The sequence below is a fragment of the Musa acuminata genome, chromosome BXJ2-2 (genome assembly GCF_036884655.1).
Source record: "Musa acuminata AAA Group cultivar baxijiao chromosome BXJ2-2, Cavendish_Baxijiao_AAA, whole genome shotgun sequence".
NCBI lineage: Eukaryota > Viridiplantae > Streptophyta > Magnoliopsida > Zingiberales > Musaceae > Musa > Musa acuminata.
In genome coordinates this window covers 23,032,419-23,051,968 of record NC_088339.1, presented here as the reverse complement: position 1 = coordinate 23,051,968, position 19,550 = coordinate 23,032,419, and the positions used below count along the sequence as shown (strand labels likewise).

The window sequence follows — 19,550 nt, the reverse complement described above, 5'->3', positions numbered from 1 at the left end:
GAGAAGCATGCTTTAGTTGAAGATTTAATATGATTTATTTTTCTCAAGCCTTCCAATTTTTCTGTTGGAAAGTTGAGTCTTGGATGAGTTTTGATGTGGCCACTAGAATATCAACACAAATTCATTTTCTTTTTTCCAAATTCAACGTAGCTTCATGTATTGATCAATGGGTCTTTGCATTTCATGATTGTGACACACTTGGACTGTAGTTCATTGATATTGCTTTTTGTTGTAATAAAATTTGAAATTCCAAATCACAACTTTGACTAGGCATTTTGAGTTTTTGATTTTGTTCTACTCAACATAACTATGCAATTGTTGCAACTTGCTATCATATGCTAATTGGCAGTTGTCTTTCAAATGCTTTACAATTCTATTTTAGGTCAAGTGTAACTTTTATTACACCATGTAATGTCCTTTCCTTTTCATTATAGTCATAATTTGTTGTATTTGGCTGGAGAGTTCTTTTTCAAAATATTTTCTATCATTGATATTTTGTTTTCGATTTGTTATTCTTTAATCATTTTTTGTGTGCCTTAATACCATCTAGGAAATATATTCAATCAAGCTTCCTGGAGATCCCAAGCTCGGAGAAGGGAAACCTGAAAACCAGAATCATGCAATCATCTTCACCCGTGGGGATGCTATTCAAACTATTGACATGAATCAGGTTGCTTTGTGATTCATATTATTTCAGACTAGTTCATCTGCCACTAAATTTTAATTTTAATCAATTTAGTTTTCAAGTTCTTAATGAAGGTACTAGGTTATATAACAGAGAAGGCAAAAGAACTAAGTCAGGAAAGTAACTAGTACCAAGGTCTCATATACCAGTTGAACTGGTACATATTGTTCTGACCACGGACCACACCAGGCCATATAGGTTGGTACTGCTGGTATTTAGATCTTTATTACTTTACTAGTGAGACCAAATTGTACAAGGCGACATACTGCTTGCGTACCAGTATGACCAGTTGCCTAATGAGGTGTTGGTCCGAAATTTGAACTCCTTGCATAGGACTATAAATTTTAGCGTATGTTTTATTTTTCTTGTTGAGTGTTTAGCAGTAAAATGATATGTACATCTCCTTTTTTGTCAGATTTTGTAATTTCATTGAATTAGAATGCAAGGGTAGGTAGGCAACACTATATTAAAAATCATGTTAGCACTAGTTGGCCCTGTTGTTGCTAGACATAGTCTTCTTGGAACTTACAAAGGTCAGATTCCATAATAAGTGCGATACCGTACCCTTGATTACCGACTACTTTTGGATCAGCTGTCTGCATGGCTACTTTTCTGATTTGGAATATCTCAAAGCCATGGTAATCAACTCTTGGTCTTCCTTTTCTCATCATGATTCTCAAGTTTGAACTTTTGCTGTGTATTACATAATACATATATTTATATATCAATTAAATTACTGTTCTGGATATAAGTAAATTGCCTCAAGGAATTAATTGAAGAAACCCTAGATGACTCATCTTCTAGGAGAGTGCCTCATAGAATGCAAATATTACCAATTTAGACTAATGGGCTGTCTATTTGCTGAAAAATTAAATGGCTTGCACCAGCAAAATTTTCGACCTTGCTTGTTTGTTGCAACCGGTTGTGAAAACTGGTTTAACCAGTGTTTTCGGTATACTACTGATATTGATATGGAGCATTAGTACTGGTTACCATACCTGTGTGCTGAAACAGGAGATAAATTGACTTCACAACAGTAGAAAACTAGCATGTGTTGCACTAGTTAAATATTTTAATGCTTATTGATAAACATTTTTAGGTGGTTACTTTTATGTTTGCATGAATTAATCAGTTTAGTCACATGTTTGTCTATGTTCCCGACCTGTTATCAATCAGTAAATTCCATCACATGATGCAGGACAATTACCTAGAGGAGGCTATGAAAATAAGGAATCTGCTAGAAGAATTCAATGGAAAACATGATCTTCGAGCTCCTACTATTCTTGGTGTGAGGGAGCATGTCTTTACAGGAAGGTTGCTGTCTCCAGCTTGTCAGAATTCCCTTTTTTCTACTGTTCTAATTCTAGCTTCTCTAAGTATGTTTATTATCTTGTCAGTGTTTCATCGTTAGCTTGGTTCATGTCCAATCAAGAAACTAGCTTTGTTACATTGGGACAACGCGTTTTGGCATATCCTCTCAAGTAAGTTTTGCCATTTGAAGCTCTTGTTAGAGCTTACTTTCAAATTGCAAAATTTTCAGATCCTCAGAGAATTCCATTTTTGTGTTTTTGTGGGTCAGATGATGTTTGCCATGTTTGTTGAGCTAATTGATGTGGAACTGTGTAGCTGATAGAAATAATTGATGTGGAACTCCACTTCACTTTCAAAACCGACATTTTTCTGCTTCAGCGCTCGATAGAGATTAAATTACCGTTTAAGTATTCTTTAAAAAAATTATTAGAATATTTCACTTGCTAATCATATTTATATTACTACCTATTTTATTATCTGCTTCATAGTTAATGATGGCTGGTTAGTTAGAAGAGATTGATGTATCTATTGTGATTTCAACTACCATGATGCTGTCAGCATATTAGCATTCAATAACACCAACATACTTATTTGTATTAGTTGGTGATTACCTTTTTTGTGTTGGTGTATTGATTTATACTAAAGTTTGCAATGCTGCTTGGTACGGTTTGGTATCGATGGTATTTGCAGATCGGACAATCTGCCAGCTCACAAACCTGGGTAAACCGGCAGTACACTTGATACAAAGCCTGTACTACCTGGTACAAGGCTTGTACTGCTTGGTGACTTCCTTTTTTTCATTTTCCAGTCTTTTTTAGAATGCATCCTAACTCGGTTCGTATTGGTGTATGGCACAGTATGTCAGTATGACTCGGATCTATACTGGTCCCATCTTAGATCGGTATGGGACTGGTATTTGAGATCGTGTGCCTTGACGCATACCATATTGTATTGATAGGTATGTAGCTTATCAAGGTTCATGGAATTTTGTGTATGTAGAAGATTTTCTTACAACTTAAGGTGAAATCTATGAACTAGAGTCTTGTCTAAAGAAATTGATGTTGTCAAATAATTGAGTTTGGTATAAATTTGTGAATTTATAATTTTTTTTATCCTACAATTGGTATAAAATTGTGGGTATCTTTTCTTGTATACATCTTCCGTATATCTCAATATCCTACATTCTACCCTAGCATGTATTACAATGATTGTTTAAAATCTTGATCTGAAGCCGATATAACTTTGGCAGCCGGAGCAGTATGAATCCGGTACAGACCGGTGTATTGACACTTGTACGGGTTAATACCATCCAGACTGAGAAAGGGAGAGCAGAGGGGAGGAGCAGTGGAAGAGGAGGCATGTCAGAGAGTGGCAACTCTTATGAGGAGGAAGTGGTAACGGTGATGCAGCAGAGTCGCGGAGAATGGCACTGACGAGGAAGTGGTGCAGCCATGAATGAGGAGATCCTGCTGTGTGAAAGAGAGGAAGAAAGGGAGCATGATGGGAGAGAGAAAATAAAATTAAAAAAGGTAAATCGGACAATTGTCAGAAGTTCTGAGAAAATAGGGATACCGGCAATAGGCTTATTATTAGTGGTACACCCAATAAGGTAATTGATCCGAGAGAAAACTGATGGTCCATGTACTGCTTCCTGATTGGACCAGTAAGTACTGGTTGGTGGCAACATATATGATCGTTTTAAAAATTTTGATTACAACTGCATCTGCACGTCAGTGAGATGTGTCACTATGAAGGCCTTCCACTTACATGAACCTAGAAACCCATATATAAGACCACCTATAAATCAAGGTAGATTACACTAGGGACAAACAGATGTGCCACTATGAAGGCCCTCACTTGCTGTCCTCTTAAAATATCATGGTCAACTTGAAGCACCAGATTTAGATCCTCCAATCATGAGAGAGTCGGTTTTTCCTAAAGCTTCTCTCCATACAGATCTTATCTACATTCACATGAAACATAATAGTCTTAATGTGAAACATATTAGTCTTAATCTTTGCTTTAAAGCACTTGTTCAATCAATATACTATGTTCTGTTGTTACATTTTGGAAAAAAATTATGAACTGTTAGTATGGATCTATGACCTTCTCATTTGTTTGAGTTTTTTTTAGGCAAATTATATGCAGCAGCGTGTCCAATATCATTTCACTAGGTAAAAGATATTAGGGGTTGTTTTTGCAGGTTGGTAGATCTTGTAACATTAGTGTCAGATTTCCTTTTACCTGTTACTCCTTATGTCTTGATCTTCACATTTGCTGATGTTCACTTTTAGAGTGATTTTTTATTATGAGACTCGGTAGTCATCTTTTTCACTCTTAAATTGGATCTTCTCGTTCATACATATTTGTTCTGTAATAAAATGTATGAGATCATTTGGTTTAACATCCTCTTTTCTCATTTTCTTTCTTATCTTTTAATAGGGTTCGTATGCACTATGGACATCCAGATGTTTTTGATAGGACATTTCACATAACTAGAGGTGGCATAAGCAAGGCATCTCGTGTAATCAACATCAGTGAAGATATATATGCTGGTTGGTTTCATGAACATTTGGCATCCTTTACCCTACAGTTTACACGAACTCCCTTTTTGCTATTTCTTTTATGTACAGTAACAAATTATAAGTGCTTTTTTATTTGTTTTTGGATCTGCAAATCAACATAGTTTTCAAGGTCTAATGCTGTTATGCTGCCAACTTTTTTAGATTTGTTTCGTCTGCCATTGGATTATGCTGCCAAATATACTAATGTATGTTGGATAGGTGCTGCTATGCTAGTTCCTGTAATATCTTTTGGTTAGATACTAGTATTTGAATTATTATTATTATTAACAATGTTGAAAGTATGTTGCCAGCATGTAATTGTTATCTTTCTTGTATGCAACTAAGACTTGCGCTATGTTTGCCAGAAAACCCAAAATGGATTCTATAAATTTACTTAAAGAATCTAATTTGACTTTACTGTAAGGATATTGAGGTAGCTATAGTTTTATTCATTTGACAAATGAACTATTTGGATGACCTAGATTAGCTTGCAAGTTGCAGAAAGTTTTAAATGATTTCAAAGGCATATAGTGATACCAAGGTGTTTGTTGATTGATTCCAGACTACTGAAGTTTCTCCTGCTTGTACCAATGCTTTTTCGGTTTCTCATATTGCCACTTAATCTTTTAAGGGCCACTCATCATAATGAGACATGGTGGCATGGGCTTTGTTACTATTGATGCAAGTACAGGTCCTCCTAACTTCTTGTATTCAAGGTTCAATTTGCAGCACGGAATCTTCATGAATGAGGATAGGAAACAGAGACTGAAAGGTGGTAGAGAATAAATCTGAAAGGAGGATTAGAATTTGTAGAAATGCCATGAAGGATATGGAAAGAAGACAACTATGGCTATTGAGCCATAAAGAAGCTTATTGTTTCATACTAGTTTCATCTTTGCATATGATAAAATATTCACAACTTATAACTAGCCTCATATTTACATTAAAAGGTGTCTTTAGAAAAAGGAAATAGAGATTAGAATTAGGTAATTATATCTTTTCCTTTCAAGATGTTTATTATAGCTTTCAGTTTCTTTGTTTGCTGTTGAGAAGTCTTAATTTTGACAAATTCAAGGTTTGCCTTATCGGTGTACCGATCGGCCATTGGTATGGTATGTACCGATTTATATCAACGTATTGCATGTCGATATGGCAACACGTACCAATGGCACGAAAAATGATCCAAAAATTCTTGAAAAATAGAAAAAGATAGATTAGGATTTTTAAGTTGAAAATAAATATAAATTTAGTATAATTTTAACAAAAATAATCTACATTAGTAAAGAATAATGACATTTTTCAGGCTTTGAGTAGTTTTACGGTATGTTCCGAGTCGTTCTTTCGTTAATATTGAATTATTTACAAAGAAATGATTTGAATTGTTAGATTATTTTTTTAAAAATTAAACTTTAAGATTCAAATAAATCTAGTAATCAATCGATGGATATATCCCGTTCTTTCACCAAAAAGAACGATGGGACTCCATAGGTGGTGGATCGGGGTCTTCGATTTTATGTATATGTATATTAATTTGATATGCTTGTCGAATCCAATCCTGAAATTGTTCTCACGACATAGTATACTGATACATTATATGCCATTGGTGCATCAATATGGTGATGATTGTAGTCTAATTGTCATAAACCATACGTGTCCGAGGTGGCTCCTGAGGCAAGTATGATTGTGGCATCTGTTGGTACAGAGCACGGAGAATATCATAACTTTTACTTTTGCCATTGATCTGCTATTTCGTATCATAAGATCGAGCACCGTACTATTGCTCAGAGACGAATGACCATCACTGTGCTGCTGTTAGTCGTAAATTCTCCATAATACGATGGCTGTGAATATGATGAGCTCCGTTCTATGTATACGTTGTGTCGGCTTTGTTGCATCTGCTCAAAATCATCCACTGCTTTTCCTTTCGCCTTCCATGTATAAACTTGATTAGTACCTCGTCGAGTTCCATGATTTGAATCTTGGGTGAGTTTAAGAGAGTGAAAATATTTTGTTTAGTTAATCATCAAATTTGATTCAATCATCTAATTTAAGTATTAATACTCCTAAATTAGCCTCCTAAATTTGATCTAATCTACAAATTGTAGTTTTGTTGAGTTTAAGGGAGAAATTGTGAGAATGAGAGAGAGATGCGAGTGAGAAAGAGTTTGAAAGAGTTGAAGAGTTTGAGAGAGTGAAATGGGTTGAAGGAGGCGGGGGGAGGAAAAAAACCCTTTCCTCCCGTTCAAACGATCAAATAGACTGTTTGAAACTTGGCAATCTTAGCCCTTGATCGGTATCGGCCGAAATCTAACCATTACTGATCAGAACGATTGGGTTTCGACTATTCCGACTGGTATAGATCTGGTATCGCTCGATACAGGATCATGTAATGTGTACCGCCCGTTATAGTACGGTCCACATACCGGTCTCCTGTCGGACTAGTATGTACCGCTGATTCCGGGCACTTTACCATGGTGCAGTGGACTTCGGACAGATTCACTAATTTTGAGTCGTTTCTGGTGTTTGAAAATTTTTAGTTTTTTGACCATGCTGGATTGTGATTAGCAGTTCTAAACCCAAAAATTGTTGGAAATATTCTTTTAATTAAAAGATTAATGCCTGGGATATAATTCGATGGTTTAGCTTGATTTTTGGCAGTCTCAGCCCCAAAAATCTATCCAGACTGTTACTTAAATTCATAGGCATTTTCAGACTAAGATAGCTGATCCCAATTTATTTAAGCTTGTCTAGAATGAGTTATGTGGTCAGTTTTGTAATGGGTGATTTATCTCCAACTGGCATACTTAAACCTCTCTTGAGAATCCTACAGCAATTTTGTAAGAGTAAATGAATAAATTCTCTCCAGGCAGTCGGTGCTATTAATTTATTTTTCTAAAACAATATTCATCTGCTTGTAAATGTTTAGACTAAGTGTTTGGCCAGGAAAACATGTAAATGAAAGCATTGACTTGCAAATTAAGAAAATCTGAAATGAGTGAAGATAAATAATGTTTTCCAATTGATTCAAGAAATTATATAGGAACAAGGATAATGCATTATTGAAGTGATAACATTTTTGTAAAATGTAAAATTTTAATAGTAGATTATTCAATCACATGGATTCTTTGATGACTGATTACGATGTTTGTCAAGTAGGATGTCTTATTCTATGGTTTATCATTGAACCTATTGTTGGAATGCCTAAGTGTTTTAAGGTTTCTTGCAGGGTTCAATTCCACATTGCGACAGGGCAATATTACACACCATGAATATATTCAGGTTCTGCTTGTGATATCTTTCAGTGAATTATAATGGCATGTTTGCTGAAAACTTTGTCTTGTAATAGGTTGGAAAAGGCAGAGATGTTGGGTTGAACCAAATTGCTCTTTTTGAGGGTAAAGTAGCTGGTGGAAATGGAGAACAAGTGTTGAGTAGAGATGTTTATCGACTTGGGCAGCTTTTTGACTTCTTTAGAATGTTATCTTTCTTCTTCACAACAGTTGGCTATTATGTTTGTACTATGGTACTAATTTTCCCTTTATCTTTCTGTGTGCCTTATATGAATTTTTGAAATTATTTGGACTGTGATCTATGGAACTTCCCTTCTTTCTATGCAGATGACTGTTCTTACTGTTTACATTTTCTTGTACGGAAGAGTGTACCTGGTAATTCCTGGCTCAATTATCAAGTATATCTTATTGAGTTACACAGAAACGATTTATTATTAATTTAATTTTTCATTTTTTTACATATTTTAGTGAATTTTTTTTATCATAAACAAATTAATTATGGTTATTGTTTTTTTTTCTTACTGGTCAATTATATATTATAATCCTTGTTTACCCTAAATCAAGTCGTCTGAAACTTTTTAGGCACTATCTGGACTAGATTCTGCAATATCAACGAAGGCTAGGATGTTGGGCAACACTGCACTAGATGCTGCTCTAAATGCTCAGTTCTTGGTTCAAATTGGAGTTTTTACAGCAGTACCAATGATAATGGGTTTTATATTGGAGCTTGGATTAATGAAGGTCTGCCTGGCTATTTCTGTAGTTCTTTTCCCTTCTTGAAAAATATTTTAATAAATTTTGTGGATTTAGTGTTCCTAGTCTGCTTATGCAGTACTGTTCTATAGAACTTGTTGTCATTAGTTGCCTCTTCATTTTATTATAAAAGATAATTAAGGAGCAGTTACCTTCCCCATTAAGTAATTCAGGAATTGGCTTCAAGAATTATAACATGCACAGCCATTTAGTATAGTGTTCAAGATACAAAATATAATTTTGTTTGAAGTAATGGGCCAATAATTTCAGATTGTAGTAACTTGGAAGACTGTCAAGTTTGAATCTATGACCATTCGGAATGCTGACTTTTTTAATATTAGTTGAACTTTTTGATTCATGTTGAAAACCATGCAGGCTGTCTTCAGTTTTGTTACCATGCAACTCCAGCTTTGTGCAGTTTTCTTTACATTTTCTCTTGGAACCAGAACCCACTATTTTGGTAGAACGATTCTTCATGGAGGTGCCAAAGTATGTACTCTTACCTGTTGAACTTTTTGTGGTGATTCTGCCTTCTCTTAATGCATAATACTCATTGATTTTAACAGTACAAGGCAACTGGTAGAGGCTTTGTTGTTCGTCATATCAAGTTTGCTGAAAATTACAGGCTTTATTCAAGAAGCCACTTTGTTAAGGCGTAAGTTCTATTATCTTCCAATCTTCGATGTACTTTTGTTTGCTTCAGAGGAATCTTTTATCTTAATATACATGAATGGTTTTGATTTATGCAGACTTGAAGTTGCACTTCTTCTGATTGTCTACATTGCATATGGATATACTAGAAATGGTGTATCTTCGTTCATTCTTCTCACTGTCAGCAGTTGGATCCTCGTGATATCATGGCTATTTGCACCATATATTTTCAACCCTTCTGGATTTGAATGGCAGAAGTAAGTTTCTCATGAAATTAATTATAAATGTGATATTTTCAATTACTTTGTAATTTGCAAGTATCTTGATTTTTTAAAGTCCTTTTTCTTAAGTTGAGTTTTCTATGTTTGTTTTTTATGAATGGTACTGTTTGATATCTGATTACCAGAACTGTCGAGGATTTTGATGATTGGACTGCTTGGCTTCTGTATAAAGGTGGAGTTGGGATTAAGGGAGAGAATAGCTGGGAATCTTGGTGGGATGAAGAGCAGGTATTTTTTTTAGTTTTCTTGAAATGCTTAATATGCATTTGTGCTTTATCATGTGGACCCTCTAATCTCCTTCATCATGTAATATATAATATATTCGATTATATCTTATATCCTGTCTCTTTGGTTTTCAGAAAATTAATTATTGAACTGGAGCTGCAGCTCGTCTTGCAACATTAGCTGTTTTTGAATAAATTATTTTAAAAAACTAAATGGTCTTAAAATATCTCTTACTAAAGATATTATTTTGTTGTTCTGGTATTTTCTTTTGATGGTCTTTAAACTTCAGTGCTTGTGTTTTGTTGATTTTGGTATGGTAGTATTTGGCTTAAAGTGAGCCTCTTCTGGCCCTTTTCATGTGTCCTTTAAATGATGACATTGTCTTAAAGGAGCATGTCTTATAAGGTTGATAGTGCTGTTTTTATTGTAAATATTTAATGGGCTTTTTTTCTCTATTTATTTATCCTGTCCTCTTAGTGGGGTCAAATTCGCTTGTTCCATGTCTTCTGACAATGGATGGCGTTGATTGCTGATGGCTTTACTTGCTTCTAATAGTGTGATCAAATGGTATGGTGAGTGATGAACAGTGTATATTTATTTACCATGACCAGTAAGGTCCACTCCTTAAGTTGACTGGTTAACAAAATTACCAAATTGGTTGATACGAAATAAGTCTGGTTTGTATATATGACTCGTTAAACATTTCTGTTGGATTGAATTATCGGTTCATCTCTCCTCATCTCAGATTATTTATGTTCTTCAAACCTAGTGCAGTTTGTTGGACATGGCATTTCAATTAATCCATGTTTCGTAGTTTGTTTAGGATTTTGGCTTTGATGTCTTCTTGCAGATTATCAATCTTGTACTGAGAGCTAAGAAGTCAAAATTTAGTATTGAATGATGTTTACTATCCTATAAAGATTTCTTTAACCATGATTAAATATCTTCTTAATTTTAGTTATATTTTGTTTATGAGTCATATCAAAATACTTATAGGGAATATTTTGGAAATGTTTTCTTAATTTGTAATATATTTTGTCGTGTAGAGTCATATCCAATTATAGAGGGAAAATTTTGGAAATTTTTTCTTAGCGTATCTAATATTTTGTTCTGTAGAGCCACATCCAAACACTTAGAGGAAAGATCTTGGAGACTATCTTGAGCCTCAGATTTTTCATATTTCAATATGGAATTGTCTACAAGCTGCATCTCACTGGAGCTGATACTTCACTCGCCGTAAGTTTTATCCTCATAACTACTTGACTATTAGCAATCGCTGGGACCAATTGAAGTTTTATATTAGTGGTTCTACTGCTATCTTTATCAACAAATTAAGAATATGACTTTCTCTTAGTGTGTATTGTTTCAGTCTTGTACAGATTTATAGAACTGCTTGCTTCATGTTTTTAATTATCTCATATGCACCACCTTCAAATAAGTACTTATAGTTTTCATATTTATTCGATTATTACTGCTGAATATTTGGGCATAATTGTGGTGGAAGAAACCATAATTACTAGTAGATGATAGAAAAATGTAAAATTTTCAGATTAGAGATACTTTTATTTGCATTATTAGGTACTTGTATTTGCATAATTAGGATATACATCTGATAATAAACTGTGGCACTAATAGTCAAATGCTAGTTTTCCATGGTATTAAGATATCTTTTATAAGGTTTTAAATATTAGTACTGGTACTGGCACCCATAGTAGAATTTTACCAGGTTGATATGTATCTATTGGTATGGTATGCTATGTCTACAGATAATACACTAGTAAGAAAAAATATTTAAACTTATTGTATTTGTAGGTACATTGTAATATCAGGAAGTTATGGGGGTGTAGTTGATGTAAATAATATTTGAAACCTAGTTGTCAACATTGAAAGCTGAGGCACCTAAGATAGTTGGGTGAATTTGAGTCCAAAAGACTTCAGGTAAGAAAAAGTGAAAGCCCAATTGAGCTCAATATCTGAGAAACCCAAAAATTAAATCCATCCTATATCAACAGATAAAATAGCAAACTTATTGTGTGAAACACAAACGAAATACAGAGAAAATGCAAACAAATGAGTCATTGTCTGACAGAATCTTACCAGGTGATATGTATCTAATGGTATGGTATACTTTGCCTTGATATAGTACACTTGTAAGAAACTAAATATTAAAGATTATTGTATTGTCAGTATATTGGTATATCACGAAGGTAAGAGGGGTGTAGTTTGTTATAGACAATATTTGAAACCTAAGTATCAACAATGAAAGCTGAGGTATCTAAGATGGGTGAACTTTACTCCAAAATACTTTATAAAGTAAAATGTCAAAGCCCAATTGAGCCCGATATTTGAGAACCCCAAAAGTCCAATCCATGATATCATATATCAACCGCACAAATACCATATTCAATGTATGAAAGCCAAAGTGAAATAAAGAGAGAATACAACAACAACAAAACCATAAGTCTCAATTATTTGGGATTGGCTACATGGATCTTTTGTCATCACTGAGATATGTAAAAAGCCATATGTTTAGTTAAGTTCATGATACTTAAATATTTATTTATAGTTTATATTAAAGTAACTATAAATACTTATTGAGCCCTTTATCTTGCGCTGTTCCCCTTATCTTGGGAAGAAGGTTGAGATGAACATAGACTTCTGCTTCCTAGATTTCTCCTTGTTTCCAAGCATAAAGTTGAACCTTTTTCAAGTCGATGAAGTGGGAAGAAGAAATGTTGTTCCTTGATTTTGCACTAGAATAAGATTACAGTCACAAGTTTCATATAAATCTCTTACATTGGCAAGTGTCGGACTGCCACATCAATGTCAGTGGTTTCCAAGCATGTTAAAAGAAGGCTCACTTATGGTCAAAGACACTTGCAATGAGGCAAATGAGTAGAGATGGTAAAATTGCTGTTTTGGTTGTCTCAGATTGACACGGAACTTCCACGAGGGCAGGAGGCCAACGGGTAGAATTAGTAAGGATTGTTGCGATAGTTGGAATAAATTGGCTTTTATTGTCCTAGAGAGGAATTGTGATGCATCATGCCAACCTTTAATACTGTTGCTGATGTATAGAAAGGTCAATCTCGGGCCCATGTCGATCAGCACTAGAATCTGCAGATAGAGTAGGGTTGAAACGTATGGTGCCTTTAGGCATCAGTATTTGCCTGTCCATGGAATGACAATTCTTGAGAAGCTGACATTTGTTGGATATCCTCTAGGTCCTAGCTTATGTCCTTCAAATGTAGCTGGATGGCCAATGTAGTTACTAGGCACCAATCTCTAGTACTATAGTGGATGATTGCCAACAATAAAAATCAGGTGGCTAACTTTGGATAACTTCAACCAACACCAATACTTTTACCAATTAACATCCTAGAAGATTTCACAAATCCCTTTTCTCTTAGTTTTCTACTTTTCAGAAATATATTGGTTGATGAATTAGTAGTTGTCATTTTTTATTCTTTAGTCCCTTCAGTATTTATATACCTGTTATGTTTCTTGGCTTATTTACAAATGGTATTCAAGCTCTTATTTTTGCAAGGTAGCCACGACTTATATAGGTGAATCCATGGAGGGTCATCATTGACTAGCTTTCAAAAAAGTCTTTTTTATTATTATCCCAGCTTATGGAAGCTATTGCACACTTAGCAATCAATTGTAGCGCCTATCTGTAGATTTCTAGTATATTGCATTCACAACAAATGCATGTATGTGCATCTCTGTCGAGCATAGTTAAGGATGCAATGCCTAAGTTCCAGTGCCTATGTGAGCCATCCAAGGTGGTCATATGCTTCATACGTTTACAAATTTGAAAAATGCTTGCAACATAGGCTTCTGAATTTGGCAACTTTAGCTCATATATCCAGTATTTGGATTGCACCTCTGTTTCCATCCATCCCACAACTAGACTCGTTGATACTAGGGCATGCAAACAGGCTGAATCTCACCAACCGATTATGAAATATTTTGTTGAGCTACACATCACCTGTCACGTAAGCTTAATGACACTAATGTTAATTTTACTGTGAACATTGGGTCAATGGATGACCCTTTGCTTTTTGCAAAAAGTTCAGCCAGAACTTAACCTTGTAAACTTATCCTTTTGCACTTTTGTTTTTTAGCTTATTATACTTCAAAATGATTCAACGAGCAACTTTGTTTTACATAATTTCCAAAGGACATCACTGGCATGCAAAGCACAGGGTTTCTGCTCACTGGTGTCAATGTCATGTCTGGCAAAGCGTGTCAGCACACCCTTGGCACAGCATGTATCTCAACACCAATGCTGCGCTAACATGGGACATTCCATCTGGTATAAGCCAGCATGTTCACCTTGTGCAACCCTTGTAAACTATAGCAGCTTGTGTGACATAATATTATTAGCAAGGAGTGCAGTTTCGGTTACCGTGCTGGTCCATAGCCTAACAGGTACAGGTCCAACACACTGTAATACCATTGGGGGAGGGAGAGGAGGAGAGGAAGAAGAAGGAAGAGGAAGAAAAAGAAAGGAAGAGGAGGAGGTGGAGGAAGGAGGGAAGGCATACTAAAGTGAGTGGAGCACATCGACAGTGGCAAGAGGCGACCGTATGAGCAGTGGTGGGTGAAGACCTTGCTAGGAGTCGTGAGGAGTCAGGTCTGGCTGAGCTCTAGTTAAAAGGGGTGCGTGTGTGTGTGTGCTGGTTGGACCAATAAATACCAGCTGAACCTGCTGGTTTAGCAAACCATGATTGATAGTTTTGTTTACTACACTTGCTGTGTTTCCTGTCATCAACTATGATTCTCTTGTTTGCCCCTCAAAGTGTGCCCTTGGTAGGGGTTTTAACATTTGCACAATTTAATCCAAAGTTAGCTTGCAAGTACTGGTATTATCTGCAAAAAGATAAGGTATCTGTATTCACCATCATCAATATTTTTTAACAGAATTTGAAATGGTTACTTAGTCCATATCTCTTTTTTCTGGTGCTGAATGGTTCCAACTTGTCTTTCCAGATTTATGGTTTTTCATGGGTAGTTCTGCTTCTAATCGTCATGATATTCAAGGTGAGGAACAACATGCCTGCTTTAAAAGTGAAGAATTAAGTTGCATTGCATTATGGTTCTTATTTTGCCTTGCAGGTTTTTACTGTTAGTCCAAAAAAGACACAGATTCAGCTGATGATGCGATTGACGCAAGGAATCGCTGCTATAGGACTCATTGCTGGACTTGTTCTAGTTGTTGCCTTGACAAATCTGACAATTCCTGATTTGTTTGCATGTGTGCTGGCAATTATACCAACTGGCTGGGCCATATTGTGTGTAAGTCTAAATTGATCACCAATTTTGTATCATGATTTTTGCCTGTATAGCATATGCATTTGTGTTAAATACTTTGCCTCTCAAGAAGTCTTTTTTATGTGATTTTAGCAAGCACTAGGTTCCAGCGAAAAGGACCTTTTGTTGTGCATCCATTTTTAGTTTTGTTATTTTGAGTGTTACTAATGCATATGACTCCTATCTGAATATATTGGAATCAGTGGATTATTTTAACATTAGGATTTAAGTTTCAAACTATAACAGGTGTTTGTTTAGGATTTTGTCAGACTCCAAAATTTTGAAACTAGGTAGATTTTATATGGAGTCCTTTATTTCAAGAAGCTCAATATCAGTAAGAGTAGTAGCAGAGTTCTTTCGCTTGAGAAGGTTTTGGGCTGCCAAAGTGTCTGAGACTGAGCTATGTTATTCTGTTTTCCCATCTGTGTATTAAACTTTCTTTAGTTTGGTGGCCCTTGACCTTTTTCTATCTGTGTTCATGATTCTGTTTATTTTCCTCTTATTCTAACTTTCTACTGAAGATGCATTTCAGCTGTTGCTATGTCACTAGGCTCTCTCAAAACATTGGGTCAGTTTATTAAATCTTAATCTCTGTTTGTAATAATCAAATTGGACTTGCCACTGAGGTTATATTGGTGTCTGGTCTAATCCACCTTAATTTCGAAATCTGTTACTCTCAAGTTTTTAATGCTTATTTGAAGGATCATAGTTACCGAGAACATGGAATGTTTTGGGTTGTGTTACTAGTTAAGGGAATACTACTTAGTTTGCTCCATTATTCTTGAGGGTTCATATCAGTTGGTTTTTTTCTTTTGGGTTTGTTGTGTATAAGAGCAGCACTTGTCTACTTGCTGTGCTGATTAGATATTTTGATTTCAGTGGGTAGCACTTGTCTATGCATCTGATTAATTTAATAATAATGGTAGAAGAAGTGAAGGCTATGAACTCTTTGTTTCTTATTAATTGTTCAGTGTTATCTTGATTTGGGCTTTTCATGGTAGCTTGCAGTGCAGGAATGCCCACAGATTTATTTGTCTTCATTTGGCTTATATCTAGAAAACACAGTTGAAAGTATTGGATCCTCAATTTCAGTATTCTGTATGGGGTACAATAATCATTGAAGATGAAAATTTTTTTTACTGTGGTTAGGTATAGGTTACCATAATTATCTAGAACCTATGGTTCTATATAGGATATCATAGATATCCAAGACGAATGTATCTTCAATTGAAATTAGGTAGTGGCTGCAGTTCCAACCAGCGATTTCAATAAGCGCTCGGGCGAGGCAAGGCGAGGCCCGAGCACCTCGCTTCATGTCCAGGTGGCGCACTTCAAAGAGGCACCACCTGGGCGCTCGCCCGAAGCGCCCGACGCCTGGGCTTGGGCGAGCGCTCGGGTTAATTGAACCAACTAAAGCACCGATATCAGCCTCCTAGCATCTCTCTCTCGGCTTCCCCAACCCTAACCCTGCTCGCGATTCTGTCGACAACATTTCCTCTCCGCTGTCGTTGCTCTTCGTTGCCACTGCCACTGCCACTGCCACTATCGCTGCTCGCCGTTGCTCCCGTTGTCGTTGCTCGTTGCTATCATTGCTGCTGCTCTCAGTTAGCAGCATTAGTCTTACTCTTATGTTGCGCTCTCGCTGTCGCTGCACGCTGCTATCGCTACCGTTGCCACTATCACTGCTTGCCGCTGCTGTCGCTGCTTGCCATTGTTGCCGTTGCTTGCTGTTGTTGTCTTACTCTTACTCTTCTCAAATCAACTCGATAGTATACTGTTAACAGTATATTAATAGTATAATGTTAACTGTATACTAGTAACAGTATTTTTTATTTATTAGATTAATAATATATTATTTTAATTTTAATACTGTTAATTTTTATTATTTGAAATTATTGTTATTGTTTTGAATTTTGAGACTTTTTGTTAATGTGATATTGTGATTTTACAAGATTTTTTTAATTTAATATCATATTTTTATTTAAATAATTATATTTATTAATTATATTATATATTTTTATATTTTAGTGTCTCGTTTCTCTCGGACGAGTGCTAGGGCATTTTTGGACCTTGGCGCCTAGCGCTTTTTAAATCACTAGTTCCAACATGCATGGAGGGTTCCTGCTAATTATGAGAAAAAAAATAATTTTGATCTTACTTCATGTTGATTATTCAAGTTCCGTTATTAACTAATAGAGTCTAGCACATATAGCTTCCACTTGTGTGGGGGGTCTAGGGTGGGTCAACATATGTATCTTGTCTTTTCAAAGCAAAGAAGCTTTTTCTGAAACTTGAACCTTGGTCTCCCAAGTTGCAAAGTATCAATTTTGCTATAGCACCAAGTTTCACCCTCTACCTTTCTGCCTTTGGATTGTAGACCTGGGATAAAACACCAATATGTGGTAGTGTAAGTAGCTCAGTTTGAGCATCAAGATCTTGAAGTATGATCCTATCAACTTTCATCTGTAATTATGGGAAGCATCTTATTTTGGTGTAGGTTGAATTAAATTGCAAATCATTTATGATATAGAAAGAACGGGACAAAGTTATTTATAAATAGGTGAGATGAACTATATACAAACAGCTTGGAACTTTCCTGCAACCTCAAATGAGAGTTATCTCAGGGCAGTACTGAAATTGTGTAGATTCTGTAGTTAATAGTTGTAGAATGAGCCACTCATGATTAATTCTCTCATGTATGATGACTTAATATCTGAGGAATCTGAGCAGACCTTGAGCAAATCAAGTTATACATACTGAGCATATAATGGAGTTTTTTAGTTGCCATCTTCCCCTATACGAGAAAAATTGGAGTTGATAATCATTTGTGCTAGATATGGGTATCTGAGTCAGAAATATTAGCATTGTTCACTCCTTTGGTAACATTTTGTTCTCCATTTGGTTGACTTTTCTTTTTTTTCATCTTTTTGTTGAACATGTCAATCTTGTTTTCTTTTGCAATTCTTTTTCTTGTTTTTTTTATTCTTCATTATGTGTTTATTTGTGTCCAAATGAGATATGTTAGACTGAATTTGCACTATCTGGAACAAATTCTTGTCTGAGAAATTACATGTTCAGTGCAAGCTTAAAGAATAGTAGTTGCTGAAATGTTGTTGTACTCTTGAAGGCCATTTGCTCGATTAACTTCGCATTACTATTGGAACCCGTGTAGTTTCAAATGGTTAGTAATCTGTTGCATAGGTCATAGGCAGCTCACCCAGCACTAGGGCAATGCTGAGAGCTGCGGCTAGGAAGGGGCATCTGAGGCCATTGTGAATTGCTAACTGTCATAGATTCATTTATATATTGCAGCTTTCTTGCATCAATAAATTTGCCTCTACCACTTATGTCTCCTCTGCTTGGCAGCTGGCTATTGCATGGAAAGGCCTAGTCCGAACTCTGGGATTATGGGACTCTGTTCGTGAAATTGCTCGAATGTATGATGCTGGGATGGGCATGGTTATCTTTGCTCCTGTAGCATTTCTATCATGGTTCCCATTTGTGTCTACCTTCCAGTCTCGGCTTCTATTTAATCAAGCATTCAGCCGAGGGTTGGAAATCTCCCTCATTCTGGCAGGGAACAAGGCAAACGTTCAGGCTTAAAATAATCTTTTGGGTGTCAACAATGAGATTAAGGCATATTGATGTTTCAAAAATATTAATTACCTTGAGTTGTGGCTTGCACTCTAATCTGCAAAATGTATTGCACTAGAGCAGTGGTGTTACCAATTCGAACCCCAAAAGCGGTCTCATCAATTGTCCTTGTATGTTATTTCATATTTTCTGGTGCAATGTACAGTTTCATTTTCTGGTGCAATGTTAATTTTTATCTTTTTATGATGTGCCATTTATGTCCCTTTGAAGGTACTGATGGATTGAGTTCATAATGTATTTTATTAAAATACACTTTTTGACAACTGACGGATTCATCGTCATCTCCATTATGTATATGATTTCCTTTGGTAAAATTCTGTGTTCCACATGCTCTGGGGCTTTCATGCTTGAATCAGTTTCTTGGTCCTGATGACATTGCTTTTTGGATTGCTATGCAGAATGTGGCATTCAATGTTGAATGAGGCTGTGTTTATTGATGATACATGTGTAAGATGACATGCATTGATCTAAGTTGGATGAATTTTTAATGTAGTATGGTACGGTTGTGGTATCGGTCTGGCTAGTGTTTGTTACATGGCAGAACTCTAATGCTCGGTTTCCTTGCCGTACGGTGATAATGGATTATATTATGTGGAGTTTGTAGAATATGTTGTGTGGATTATATTCTAATGGGGTTTAGTGGAGTTGGGTACATATTCCTCGAGGTTCATTGTTGTGACATTACTTTTCATACTTTTTTATTTTTTTTCGATCAGTATCTTTTGATACTAAACGCCAAGAGGTAATCTTTATGTTATTCTTTCAACTTGTATATACTAGTGTAGATTTCGAATTCACTTTTTCAGATCGATGCCACATC

At 35.7% G+C, this 19,550-nt stretch overlaps 1 protein-coding gene across 1 annotated transcript in view; it reads left to right on the top strand.

Moving 5' to 3' along the window:
* Window positions 1-18,916, top strand: part of LOC135605409 (callose synthase 10-like) — a 60,120-nt gene extending 41,204 nt beyond the window's left edge. The window contains exons 36-51 of the mRNA XM_065095464.1: window positions 551-670; window positions 1,884-1,999; window positions 2,083-2,166; window positions 4,439-4,551; window positions 7,787-7,839; window positions 7,907-8,083; window positions 8,178-8,225; window positions 8,433-8,591; window positions 8,979-9,092; window positions 9,170-9,258; window positions 9,353-9,511; window positions 9,661-9,763; window positions 10,877-10,996; window positions 14,756-14,806; window positions 14,882-15,061; window positions 18,443-18,916. Of these exons, the coding sequence (XP_064951536.1) occupies window positions 551-670; window positions 1,884-1,999; window positions 2,083-2,166; window positions 4,439-4,551; window positions 7,787-7,839; window positions 7,907-8,083; window positions 8,178-8,225; window positions 8,433-8,591; window positions 8,979-9,092; window positions 9,170-9,258; window positions 9,353-9,511; window positions 9,661-9,763; window positions 10,877-10,996; window positions 14,756-14,806; window positions 14,882-15,061; window positions 18,443-18,679 (1,923 nt within the window). The 3' untranslated portion in view covers window positions 18,680-18,916. The remainder of the gene's footprint in view (window positions 1-550; window positions 671-1,883; window positions 2,000-2,082; window positions 2,167-4,438; window positions 4,552-7,786; window positions 7,840-7,906; window positions 8,084-8,177; window positions 8,226-8,432; window positions 8,592-8,978; window positions 9,093-9,169; window positions 9,259-9,352; window positions 9,512-9,660; window positions 9,764-10,876; window positions 10,997-14,755; window positions 14,807-14,881; window positions 15,062-18,442) is intronic.
* Window positions 18,917-19,550: the final 634 nt, after the last annotated feature.